This window comes from Ictidomys tridecemlineatus, chromosome 6 (genome assembly GCF_052094955.1).
Source record: "Ictidomys tridecemlineatus isolate mIctTri1 chromosome 6, mIctTri1.hap1, whole genome shotgun sequence".
Lineage (NCBI taxonomy): Eukaryota > Metazoa > Chordata > Mammalia > Rodentia > Sciuridae > Ictidomys > Ictidomys tridecemlineatus.
In genome coordinates, this window is record NC_135482.1 from 19206110 (window position 1) to 19220065 (window position 13956).

The 13956-nt window shown below is 36.0% G+C and overlaps 1 protein-coding gene across 5 annotated transcripts in view; it reads right to left on the reverse strand.

The window, feature by feature from the left end:
- Positions 1-13956, reverse strand: part of Nr1h4 (nuclear receptor subfamily 1 group H member 4) — a 74463-nt gene that overhangs the window by 35999 nt on the left and 24508 nt on the right. For 3 of the 5 annotated variants that reach the window (XM_040279464.2, XM_040279458.2, XM_040279472.2), the window contains exon 4: positions 7770-8135. In XM_040279464.2, the coding sequence (XP_040135398.2) occupies positions 7770-8135 (366 nt within the window). Of the gene's footprint in view, positions 1-7769; positions 8136-13804; positions 13955-13956 lie in introns of those variants that run through there. The other 2 variants (XM_005322372.4, XM_005322371.4) reach the window with 1 other exon arrangement.

Consider the following 13956-nt stretch of genomic DNA (forward strand, 5'->3'; position numbering starts at 1 on the left):
CAGTGAAGGCAGCTTCACAATCCCTAGGTGGCAGCTGGGTGGTGAATTCCTGTGGTCAACCATTCTTGTTATGGCTTCCTAGGTCCCTGTCTTCTTCACTGTGGCAAAGCAGTGTTGCAGTGTGACTCTGAGCACCTTCCTCGGCATACAACCTCTTTCTGGCCCTTCTAATTTCTCCTGTATTAATTCCTTTCTGTTTGAAATAGTGGTTTCTGATTTATTTCACCAAACTCTAACTGACATATTAATTTGCTTATGCTGCCAAGAAATGAAAAACGTGATTCAATGCAGGCTGGTCAGTCCCCAAAGCCACGCTCCCTTTGCTGAAACACTATAGAGTGAAATTTGCTTTGTGTCTGGTGTGCACAGATATCCAAGGGATGTGGATGTAGGGTGGGAACAAAGTCGCCTAAGCTGTGAGACATGCCTGGCACAGGGCCCTGGATCTTTCACTCACACTCTACCCTATTCTGGGCTCACCCTCTGGTTTTCCTTGCCTCCCCTTCTCCCTTCCTTATTTGCTAAACTAAGACAAACTTTATTTGTTTCTGAAGAGAACATAAAAGACCACAAAGAAGCCTATTTTTAACTCTTCAGTCTGCAAAGCCTAAGCCCTTGATTCCCAAATACTAGATGAAATTTCCCCCATTTTGAGTGGTGCAATCAATCAAAGAGAAAATTACAAGAGCTAAGCCATGCTAGACCTGGAAAGGCCCTGAACTCTGTCCCTCTGGTACCCTAAAATCCTAGGGGTGAGTTGATAGCTGATAGAAACTCCATATTATTTGGGTTCCTAAAACCAAAGTGCCCTTTCCTTGGTAGGGCTGGGAAGGCCCTTGGGTTCCCTGAGCCCCGCATGGCAGAGAACACACGAAATAGCTGCATGCTTTCTCCAGACAACCAGGGGTCCTAGCACAACAAGGGAGCAGCTTCAGGAACCTACCCCCAAGCTAAAAGAAGCAGACAGACATGACCAGACACGAAGGAGGAGTGTGCTCAGGACCCCAGGATGGTGCCACAGAGGACTTTCCTTTTGGTAACTGAAGAGCAGACCAGATGTCAGACTATGTCAACAGCACTAAGGACCAGAACTCCATTCCCACTGCTCTATGTTAAACCTAGTACTTAGACAAAAACCCAGAGAAATTTGGTAGGAGTGAGGGGAATAATATTAATAATCTGATTTAATCCTCACAAAAACCCTGTGATATTAAATTCTTAATTGAATAAAATAAAATTTCCTCCAGGGCTTGAAATGCAATCAAATCCAATCATTCAAAACAGGGCTGCATTTCTTGCACATACAGTCGGTGCATTGAATGTTGTGCTCTTCCACGATATAAGCTTTCAGTTAGTCCTGGTACTGACCCTCAAGAGTCATTGCTCAAGAACAGGGGTCAGCAAACTACAGACCGCTGACTCTGTTTTTTACTTTCCTGCTTATTTTTGAAAGTCAGGTTTGTGGGAACACAACCATGACCATCCTTGATATGGTTGCCTTTGTGCTACACAGGCAAGAGTTGAGTAGTTGCAACAGAGACTGCTCTGGTGCAAAGCCCAAAAAACAAAACAACTTCTGGCCTAGGACATGGCCTTCCCTGGCTCCCTCTGGTTCCTCCCTTGACACCCGTCCTTTTGTTGACACCACGGGGGCAAAGTCTCAAATCGAAATCAATGAAAAAGCTCTATCGTACTCAGCTGTTAAAAAAAAAAATGTCCAAGTCTAGCTTCTCCTTCCTAAATTTTTCCAAAGATCTGTTCTCCTCTGACCACTTTCTCTGTCCCTTGTCTCCTAAATTCCTGTACTTTCCTGATAGCCTCCTATCTCCAACTTCTATCCTTATATGGACTTCTCTTCCCCTGCCTGCCTCTAAGGTGGGTGTTTCCTAGGGTTGGCCTGTCCCACTAGTCTGGCTATGATCATGATGCCATGCCCCAGAATTCTCAGAAGAACCAAGTGTCACTGCAGTGTTCCCTTCTTAGAAGATGATACTGACTCTAGGGGTTTATTCCCTATGCTTATAAAACACTGATAGTTTAAAACCTAAATGGAGCACTTGACTTTCTTCCTTTGGCCACTGAAGTTGTCAGTCTTAACCCTGAGCTAATAGCTCAAGAATAGATTGAACACTTAGTGGGAAAGCAATGAAGAGGCTAGTGGTCAATTTTACAGTTTCTAGAGTTGGAGTTAAGAGCTGTAGTTTTGAAGCTCTACCCCTTTATGAGCTCTGAAGCCTTGGGTAAGTTGATTAACTTCTTACACTTCAATTTCCTCTTTTATAATTATAATTGGCAAAAGGCATGAGAATGAGTGAGTTTTACTGTTGAAGTCTAGTTACATACATCTCATAAATCATTAGCACTGGCCTTTCTCAATCTCAGCTTCTTTTGATATGATAGCCTTATTTCTCTCCTTTGTATGGGTACAATAATACTGACTTACCAATTACAAAGATCTAATAGAATTAGCAAGTTATCAGCAATTGGCACAGAAATTTGTAGGTTCTATTGGGAATTCTCTTTCAAATCAGACTTTCAGAATAAATTACACATGTTCTCTCCCCACCGCCCCAGGCAAGAAATAGGACTTAGGTTAGACGTTCTAGTCCAGGTTTCTAGTCTGCATTTTTATCTACAAACTGTCTTATTGGAAAGGAGCATTCCTCCTCTTTTCTGTTCCTTTCCTTGTGGATTTCACAATCAGAACACTCAACCAAGCTGCGTGGCCAAATGAGTTTCATCAAGTGCCTTTTTAGAATAATTTACATCAGTAGTTTCAAACTTTCGAATGAATGGTTCTTAAACAAAAGCATTGGGTCTCATTCCTAGAAATTCTGATTCTGTAGGCCTGGAGTAGGACCCCCACATTACCATCTCTTAGAAATTCCCAGGTGATGCTGATATGGCTGGACCAGGAACCAGATTGTGAATAGCACAAGTCTACACAAACAAATTAAAGTGACTTTTAGTAATTTGAGCAATGTCAAATATAGTGCCTTAGGAAACAAGTGATAATGGGTTGGGCATCAACCTTTGTAAATACAAACAGAAAACAGCCACCTTTCGACTACCTTCTGTGTAAACAGATGCAAAGACCATAACAGTAACAACAAAAGGCATTTATTGAGTTTTGACTATGTGCCGCACTTTTTTCTAAGTCTTTCACACATATTAAATTACTTTTACATTTCTATCTTATGACAGTCTTAAAAACTAATAATAACATTCTCCAGATCATCTCAATGACTATCTTATATTAACATTCAAATTAATTGCCCTCATTTTTGTTTGTGCCAATGATTTCATTAACAGCAAAAAGTATGACTTGATTATCAAAAGTCATGAGAAAATGGCCGGGGTAAATGTAAGATGCATGACAGGACCCTGCTTAAGGATGGCCAAATGGAGCTCGGCATGAAACAAGGTTTGGATGAACCAATTGTTTGAACGGAGAAATGAAGTAGAGAATTGAAGCCTCATGTGGCATGTGGTACAGGCACACCAAACTCAAAAAAAACCCTGTGCAACAGGTAACATTTTGAGCAACAAAACCACATAACTAACACATTTTATTGGCTTTTCTAGTTTCCTTGATATTTAATTTTGTAAATTTGGTTTTGGTTTTTGGCTATATAGAAACTTTTCATTATATGAAAAAAACACAATAGCACAAGGAATTTTATAGAAGCAATAGGAGTCAGCATTAGAAGCACCCAAGAAACAGCTCCTTCAAGAAAGCTCCAGCTGGGCATGGTGGAGCATGCCTGAATCCCAGTGGCTCCAGAGGCTGAGGCAGGAAGATGGAGAGTTCAAAGCCAACCTCAGCAAGAGCAAGGTGCTAAGCAACTCAGTGAGACCCTGTCTCTAAATAAAATGCAAAATAGGGCTGAGGTTGTGGCTCAGTGGTCGAGTACCCATGAGTTCAATCCCCAGTACTGCCCCCTACCAAAAACAAAGAAAAAAGAACGTTCCAGAGGTAGCTGAAGTTTGAGAACCTCTGCATAATAGTACTTTCTATCTCAGTGGTTCACAGTTGGTGAGATTTTTGTTCCCTAAGAACATTATCAATGTTTGTAAAATTTGGGCTTTGCCACTGGCATCAAGTGGGGCTTGCTACTGGTATCTGCTAAACATACAAAACATTCCCCACAGCAAAGTTAGGCAGCCTGAAATGTCAACAGGGAGAAGGTTTAGAAACTCTTGTCTGTCATTCTCTTTCATTCAGTAAGATTGGGCTACTTATGAAATTTACAAACTACTGCAGAAGACAAGACACACAGACATGAAATAATTAGAATAGTGTAAGAGATGGTGCTAAAGTATTTGAAGAAGGACCTCAGAAGCCACATAATTCAATTTATCATGCAATGCAGAAATTTCCTGTTGGGGACTCCAGCTCCTTCTTCATCTACCTCTTTTTGAATTCTAATACTGAGGAGCTTGTTACTTGGTATCACCAGAGGCAGGAAGCCAATCTCATTGCTGAAATTCCCTCATGTTAGTATCAGAAAATTAATTCTTGAAATAAGCCACAAATGTGCCATCCTATAAGCTTCATTTTTTGGTTCTAGTTTTGCTTTCTAGAGTAGCAGCCCTGACCACTAGTTGACTAGAGATACTACAAAGTCTTATACATGGGTCAGCAGTTGGTTTCTCAAAACAACCTGGAAAACGTTTATTTTTTAAATTTTTTTATTTGGTTTATTTTTTATTTGTTTTGTTGTTGTTGTTGTTGTTTTTGTTGTTGTTGTTTATTTTAAACCAGGAAATATTTTGGCTTGCTGTCTAACTAACAATTCCTTCCAGATTTATTCCAACCTCCTTTTTTTTTTTTTTTTTAAATTCAACATCACATACGTAGGCAGGTCTCTGTTTCCATAACTCTGCCCATTCAAAAAAATTGTCACTAGATCTAGGGACTGAGAAGTAGTATTTGCTTTTTATCATTTGAAGCAAGAAAGGATTAAATGTTATAAAAACCTTTGGGATGTACTTTTACAAAGTGGAGATATATTATATTGGAGGACTAATTAAGTACCAGCAATGAATGTAAATTTTCATTATGGTATTATTTCATTTATTTCATACTTACTTTATACCAGGCACATATATCTTGTATGGGCTTCTCTTTCCTGACCAAAATCATGTAACTAACAAATAAATTTTATTATTTTTTTGGTTTTGTAATTTTATTTATATTGAATTTTTAAAATTTGGATTCATTCTTTTGTTATATAGAAATCTTTCATTACATTAAAAAATACCACAAGGAAATTGATAAAAGCAATATGAGTCAACACTAGAAGCATCCAAGAAAGATCTTCTTTCAAGAAAGCTCCAGATGTACCTCATGTTTTTATCCTAAAGGAATGTTGGGTTTCATCAAATGCTTTTTCTGTCTCTATTGAGATGATCGGATGATTTCCCCGCTTCAATCTCTTGATATGATGTGTTTCATTGATTTACATTGAACCATCCTTGCATCCTTCAATATCAACTTGGTCATGATGAATGACCAAGTAACCCAATTTAAAAAATGGGCAAGCTGATCAGAATAAACACTTCTCAAAAGAAGACATATACATAGCAAGACATATAAAAAAATGTTCACTATCATTAGCTATCAGGGAAATGCAAACTGAAATTACAATAGATATCATCTCACCCTAGTTAGAATGACAATTACCAAAAAATCACTGGCAAGAGTATGTCACAAAAGGAACTCTGTGAGTGGGGATGTAAATTAGTATAACCATTACGGAGAACAATATGGAAGTTCCTCAAAAAACTAAAAATACATCTATCAGCTATCCCACTGTTGGGTCATATGTTCAAAAGAAATGAAATAAGCATATTTCTGTAAAACAGTTTTTCAAACATGAGAAAATCTCATTATCTTTCTTGGATATAAAAGCATATAAGGAAATTGAATGATTCAATAAACCATTTCCTGAAAGAAAAAAAAAAGATACCCACATACCCATGTTTATTTAAGCACTATTCACTATCCACAGTAGCCAAGGTATGGAGTTGTCTTAGGTGTTCATCAACAGATGAATGGATAATTAAAATGTGGGATAAATAGATGATAGATAGATAGACAGATAGATAGATAGAGATATAATGATATCCATATATAATAGTAAAATATTATTCAGCTATGAAGAAGAATGAAATAATGTCTTTTGCTGCAAAATGGATGGGAATAGAGGACATTATATTAAGTTAAATAGGCTAGACACAAAAAGACAAGAATTTCATGTTTCTTCTCACGTGTAGAAGTAAAAAAAAAAAAAAAAGGCCAGTGTGGTGGCCACACCTATAATCCCAGTGGTTCAGGAGGCTAAGGCAGGAGGATCACAAGTTCAAAGCCAGCCTCAGTAAAAGCAAGGTGCTAACCAACTCAGTGAGATTCTGTCTTTAAATAAAATACAATATAGGGCTGGAGATGTGGCTCAGTGGTCAAGTGGCCCTGAGTTCAATCTCTAGTACCCTCATCCCCCAAAATTGACCTGAATATAAGAATAGGGATTGCTAGAGATAGAGAGGAGAAGAAAAGGTACATAAAGGGAGGCAGGATTTAATCAGTATACATCATATGTAAGTTTTGAAATATCACACCCTCATTAACAAGTACAATTAGTACATTTTATCAAAACTAAAAACAGTGCTTTAAAATTCTAAGAAAATCACACTCAGTTTTTAAGGGGCAATTATTATGGTTTAATGTAATCTGATCATTTAAACTTTCAAAGGTTTAAAATGTCCTTGTTCTATTTTTATGTGACTGGATCCTCTGTTTATTTTTGAAGCAATCATTAACATCTGGAAACCCCAGTTTGGCACATTATCCAATAGATTCTGTTCAAAGGATAGTTCTTATTCAGCTTTCAATATCCTGCAAGCTAGCAGAGTACCTACATGTTCTAAAAGTATTTGCTGAATGATTAAAGACAAAACTAAAAAGAAGAACCTATGAATTCACTTTCTCTTTTCCTCTGAAATTTTACAAACTTATTATCATTGCCCTTACTGGGAGAGTAATCATAAGGGTCTTTTAGTCATTTTTTTATTTAATATATTTTATCCTTTTGGAATAGATTGTTATAGATTCTTCTATAGCATCTTTCACAGATCTATAATCTAAATGGAATATTTGTTGAATTTAAGCTATTATTACTTACTTCTTTGCCCATTTTCTTCCTCAATTTCTTTCTCAGTTAACTAAAGTATGCTGAAAATACTTTAATCTCCAGTACCCCCCCATCCCCTCCAAATCGACCTGAATATCAAATAGGGATTGCTAGAGATAGAGAGGGGAAGAAAAGATACATAAAGGGAGACAGGATTTAATAATAATTGCCCCTTAAAATGTATGCTAAAACATTTATTGAATGAAGTCTCATTCCCCTTGATCTTAATTTTAAAAGAAATGAGTTCAACGGTTTCTCTTTTCTTAAAAAATAAACAGCAAAAAAAAAAAAAAAAAAAACCCACAACTCCCTAAACTTGGTCAAAATTCCTTTTAACCATCTGTGAGGGTGTGAATATGGGAAAGATTATTTATATCTAAGCTAAATACTCTAATGTGCTTTTCCCAAAGATCAATGGCAGTCCAATAAAGATAGAGAAGATAGGAGGAGGCAGAAGCAGAGATGGAAAAACGGGAAGTTATCTGAGAAAAAAGGAAGCATCCAGCTCAAGGGATTTCAATAGCCAAGAGAGTAGAACTTGAACAAAGAGAAAACTGCCAGTCACAAGCTGCTTACCTTTGCACCCCTCACAGGTCAGTGCATTGTAATGGTATCCAGATGCTCTGTCTCCACAAACAACACAAAGCTCATCCCCTTTAATTCTCCCTGCAGATGTACCCATTCGGGGCTTCTTTGTTACAGGCATCTCTGCCATCTCAGTCTCTCCCTGGTACAGAGTCTCAGCTGGCATTCGTCTGAGTTCATATATTCCAGGAGAATACCACTCTTCAGGCTGCTGGGGGTAGACACCCAGGTTGGAATAATAGGATGATGAGGAAATCTGTGGTTGAACTTGGGGAAACTGAACATTGTTGTATTGTGAATATGGCTCCACATCTAGATTCTGTCCCAGTGGACCTGATGCTTGTTCTGTTATCATACCTGAATAAAAGCAACAAACCTCAAATTAATGTCATTACTCTAGAAATTAAAGAGGCAGTTTAGCATAATTGTTAGGAGTGTCATGGGGACTGTGGAAGCTGATATTTTTGCATTATTTTCTGGGGTAGGAGATTATACCATCTTTTTACCATTTGTGATTTTTTTCCATGTACATGTGTTATTTAAATTACTATAAAACAAAGGGGGAGCTAAGGAAAGAAATAAGAAAACAGTATTTGGAATCTATCTGGATTCAAATCCCTGTTCTGTTACTCACTATCTGTGTGCAGTTGATGATGTCTTTAACATCTTTAAGTCTGTTTTTTTCTTCATAATAAGTCTGTTTTCTTGTTGAATTGATGTAAGTATTAAACGAGAATGTTTGCTGAGTACTTTGTTAATTTTGGCACATAAGAAATACTCAATAAATTATATCTGACACTAAAATAGGAATAATAATTACTGTTCCTATTATCATTATTATTCAATGGGCTACTTATATACAAAACCACTAGGTAACAAAAAACTATCAGGTTATAAAAATGTCTCTATTTCCCATAAACATAAATTATAGCTCTTTAGAAAATAAAAATATTTGAATTTTGAAAAATGCTAAAAATTTTAATAAATCAAATTATATTGTGTGCATATATGTATGAATATGTAACAGTGAATTTCACTGATATATATAAAGAATCAATGAAATTTTTTTAAAAAGCAGATGCAAAATGTAGTACACATAAATAAATAAGAGAGTATGTAAATGTGTGTGATTCATCAAAGTATTGTTAGATAACCCTAAACCAAAATCCCAGCCCCATCTCTTATGAACAGTGACACTTTAAGCAAATTTCTTGTATTGATGAAGCTCAGTTTTTATAGCTGCAAGATTGGAATGAAAATATCTATATCCAAGGTTATATAGATCATTGAATGAGATAATACAGATTCACATTTTTGGGATCACATATGTTTTAGAATTTCAATTTTTTTTTTTTGGATTTCAGAATAGAATGCAGTGATATTTATATAACACTCTGGGACAAACCAAGAGTCAAATATAATATCTTCCACAGTGTAATGCATGAATAGTCAAATAAAGTAGAATAAGTAATAACCATAAATACTTTCACGCCCATTTAGATGCAGTTTTGCCACCAAATAAGTTTGTGCCAAACTTAAAAAAAAAAAAAGCTTTCTAATGATTTTTGGAATTTGAAATAGGCAATTTTATAGGTCGAATTCTATATAGGTAGAATGCTCTTTGAAGTACTCAAAAGATGCCTAATATTATTACTATTGTTGGCAGAAAATTTTATAAAGTCCTTCCTAGACCAGGTACTTATTTGTATACTCTCTTTTCCCACAAAGTCCCATGATGTAGATAATATTATTATGGCCCACTTACAAATAACTTGTGACACCCATTTGTAAACATTAATCATTTGGGGGCTGGAGTTGTGGCTCAATGGTAGGGTGTTTGCCTGGCATGTGTGAGGCCTGAGTTCAATCCTCAGCACCACATATAAACAAATAAATAAAATAAAAGATCCATTGACAGTTTTTTTTTTAAAGTCAAGAAATTTTACTCCTACCTACCTAAGTAACTGAGATTTGAACTTTGGGAGCTGACCTCAGAGCCCCTGCACTGAAACACACTCTGGGAGAATTTCAGATATAAGATGTTTCAAAAGCATGAAAGGCAAAGCTTTTCTCTTCCTCTGCGCTCTTATTTGAGTTTGTTACTCCTTTCAGTGCCTCTGTTTGCATCTACCTTGCAACTAAGCCTGTGAGGCTCTGCCTCTCCCCAGGCATTTTCCATGTTCCATCTTCTCTATTCTTCTTCTTTTTTTAATCTGTAGATGGACACAATACCTTTATTTTATTTATTTATATTGGTGCTGAGGATTGAACCCAGCGCCTCCCACTTGCTAGGCAAGTGCTCTACCACTGAACTACAACCCTACTCCCCATTTGTTCATCTATAAAGAGAAGATTGTGCTAGATGATGTTCTAATTCTTCTTAATTCTAAAATCTTCATAAACATACGACTAATAGTTCATAAGCATCAGAATTCAAGACTTTTCTACAATGGCAAAGTGGAGTATATACATATTAAATGTTGTCAAAAAGAATGTGCTCTGCCATGACCCAGGAAATGACTAACAGCACACAATATACAGTATCTGTGAAAAAATCAATTTCCGTTCTTTCATGCCCAACTTATCCTCATAAGCCAGCAGAAAAATCAGTACAGCTGACAGATGAAAAATTTTGGTAATGTTGCTTTGCCTTAGGACCCACAAAAATGGAAAAATAAAAATATGAAATGATTATAGAAAAAAAGATAAAATATAAGCAAAATCATGATCCATTTCATAACCAAATGTGACTAAAATCTCCAGAGTGAATAGGATGGAAAAGAACTTAAAAAATAATAAAAGCATTAGTTTTGCTCATCCTAGATTTTATTCTCCAACATATTCCCTTAATTCTTCCCCTACAGCCCAGGTTCTCTCCAATACAAGGTTAAGCAATTCACCCATAGTAAAACAACCAATTACTGAAGGAATCTGGATTCTGTACAATCCAAGGAAATGGACAATTTTTTTTCTCCTCTCAAACAATTTAAGATCTCTGAGCATTATTTCAACAAAACAAATATGTCCATAATCAAGAAACATAATAGAGATTCAACTCAGGCCAGACAATATTGATGTCATATTGATCTCTGGAATCATCTAAATTAACATAGGATATTTTACAAAGATATAGATAATATGATGCCAAACAATAAAGTGGCAAAAATATGAGAATGGTACATAATAATAGTAAATAATGTTTCTATTCTCAAAGTGTACCCACTTCTAGTATTTCACTGTGTGCTCACGAACTAGAGAGGTAAATATGCATAAAGCTTACAAGCAAAGAAACAACATGGCCAACAAATTCCAAAATGGATGGACCAGAACAATATCCACTATTATATGGAGTTCTTAAACAACTGCCTACCCTTTGCAGATCCAATTTCTTCCATAAAATGGGACCATTAATCCCCAGTCCTGCTATCTTAGATGGAAGTTCTGATATAAAAAATACGGTTGTTAAGGAAAAAAGTTTGATAAGTCCAGTACCACTAAAAGACAAGCTGTTTCCTAAAGAACTTAGAAAAAATCCCTATTTTAATGATAGCTAATTGATAGCTAATTCATACTTATTAAAACAATCTGTTTTGATGACACAAATATGAGACAGTTCTTTCATTATAAATGTGTATTGAACACTTGCTACTGGCAGACATTGTGTGAGGCTCTGAGGACATAATGGTGAATGAGACAGAAAAGGATCTAGCCTTTCTCTCATTTGTGTGCTAACGGATAGGAATGACAAGGAACTAAGAAAGCAAATACAGACATTTTGTGACACAGAAGAAAATCGGTGTGGGGGGGAAGCAGGTAAAGTGATTCAAGTTTAAGGTATGTGATTTTTTTTTTTTTGGTGGATTTTAAGGAGTCAGAAAATCTCCATGAAAGTTTAGGTAAGAGTTTTTAAATAAGAACACATGGATAAACTCCAGGAGAGTCTGAGAATCCCTGAAAAGGAAAACAGAATTCTGAATAGGTTTCTAGCTTTTGATAGACTCTCTAAAGGACTATTATCCAAAGGAACCTCCTGAGATGATGGGTTCCATACCTATGGATATGGTGACTACTAACCACATGGGGATACTGAACACTCAAGATGTGGCTAGTGATATGAAGGGATTAAATTTTTAAATCTACTCAATTCTAAGTAAATAAAATTTAAATAGTCACATGTGGCTCATGATTGTCATATCAGACATATAAAAAGTTTGTGACTAGAACCACTGTGCACCCAAGTGGGAGAATCAGGTTCACAATAATAATAGCAGCATTTTCCCATGACTTCAGTTTCTGATATTCCCGAGAAAGAGTCCAGATTCCATCTAGGTTTTTTTTTTTTTTTTTTTTTTTTAAATCTCTGGCACAATGCTGACCATAGCAAATGTCTAGTGACTGTTTATTGAATCAAAGTGAACAGAAGAATTGCCTTTTTGCCTTCCTTCATTTCCTATAATCCATGGTGTCTTAGCTGGACGGCACAACTTCATTTGTGAAGTTATTTGCTGATCCTGGCATCAGGCCTTTGTGATGTTGGTGCCTCTCTCTGCTTTGTCAGCTGATGACCTCCTCTGCTGAGTTCTGTCCCAGTTCCCTCAGGTGGAATTAATCTCTCCTACCCGCTGTACACACCTCTACTATAGTGCTTATCTAAAGCACGTACACTTTTATTTGTTCAAGGCTTATCTTCCATGCTAAACTTGAGGTGGTATGAAAACTACTTAAGAGTGTACCAGGAGTGGGAAAATCTGCATTCAAGTCACCTGCAGCTTCCTAGATGTGTGAACTAGGGAAAGACATTGAACTTCTTTAAGCTTCTATTTCTTCCTCCATAAAGCTAGAATAATGTAGCTCCTACATCAAAGGTGGTAATAAGGATGCACTAACATAAAGAATATAAAGTGACGGTGCCTGTGCAAACATGATGCATATATTCAGCACATTTTTGTTATTATCGTGGTTAGTCTCTGAACTTTTGAGGGGAAAATATCAGATTATATTCCCTTTCCATTGTTTCTGGCACCTGACACAAAGTCTGACACATAGTAAATTTTTAATAAACGTGTGTTAAATTGAAGGGAATAGAAAATTTGCTTTCCCAGTCTTCTGACTAATTCCATTTCTGAATATGGTGTCAATCACTCTGAGACATCCCATTTAAACAAAATGGTATGCTGCTAAGTCTGTGGTCAAAAATACATTCATAATTATAATTATCATAAAAATGATTAGAATTTCTTTTTGGTGATTTTAAAAGGAGAGTTTCTGCTTTGAGAAAAGTGTTTAAATAATATTTATATTATACACTCTTTAATTATAATGTATATTTTAATTCAGAGAGTACAAATAGCCTAAGTCTTATAGCTCAAATTTTTACTTATCTGATTTGCCATAGACTATTAGGAGAAACCTACTGTGAAACTAATTTATTACATTCATGTTTCTTATTTTATATTTATTGTTTTTTTTTATCACATCCCCTAGTTTGAAATACATTTTATACCATGATACCTGCACAAACTTAAACATATATAACTGAAAATTTCCATGAAATGACACATTTAATTCTTGAAGGACACTGTTATTTCTAGACTATTCTACTCTGTTCTGTCCCAGTTTTTAATACTAGTCACTAAATAGACTTCATGATCTACTGAGACCTTAGGCTAACCATTTTAAAATAAAACATTAAATAATGTACTTTAATTTTTTTCAAGTGTGCATTGACATTAACATTCACACTTCACTTGACTTAAAAGAATGGTACTAATTTGAAAGAATGGTGCTAATTGAACCTAATATCCTATAAAGAATTTTAGAGAAAACAGAATTAGTCTCAATAAGATACTCACCTGCTTAGAACCCTATAAAAATCACCCATCCCAACCTTTTACCCCCGTCTTCTAGATGTGACTGAATCATCTCTGATAGAGATCTACTGCTATAATCTCAAGCAAAAGACCCACAGATTTCCTCTGTCCAGCTGCAAAATCTCAACCTGGGACCTCGTGTGAACAGAATCCTACCTTTAGCAGGCTTCACGTTTATCATTTCTGTAACAAATCCCGACGGTGTATGGCTGTGGGGAGGACTAATTTGAATTGGATTTTCTAACCCCTGAAACTGCATTACCATTCTTAGCTAATTCACAGCAACTGAAAATGAGACTAGGTAAGAA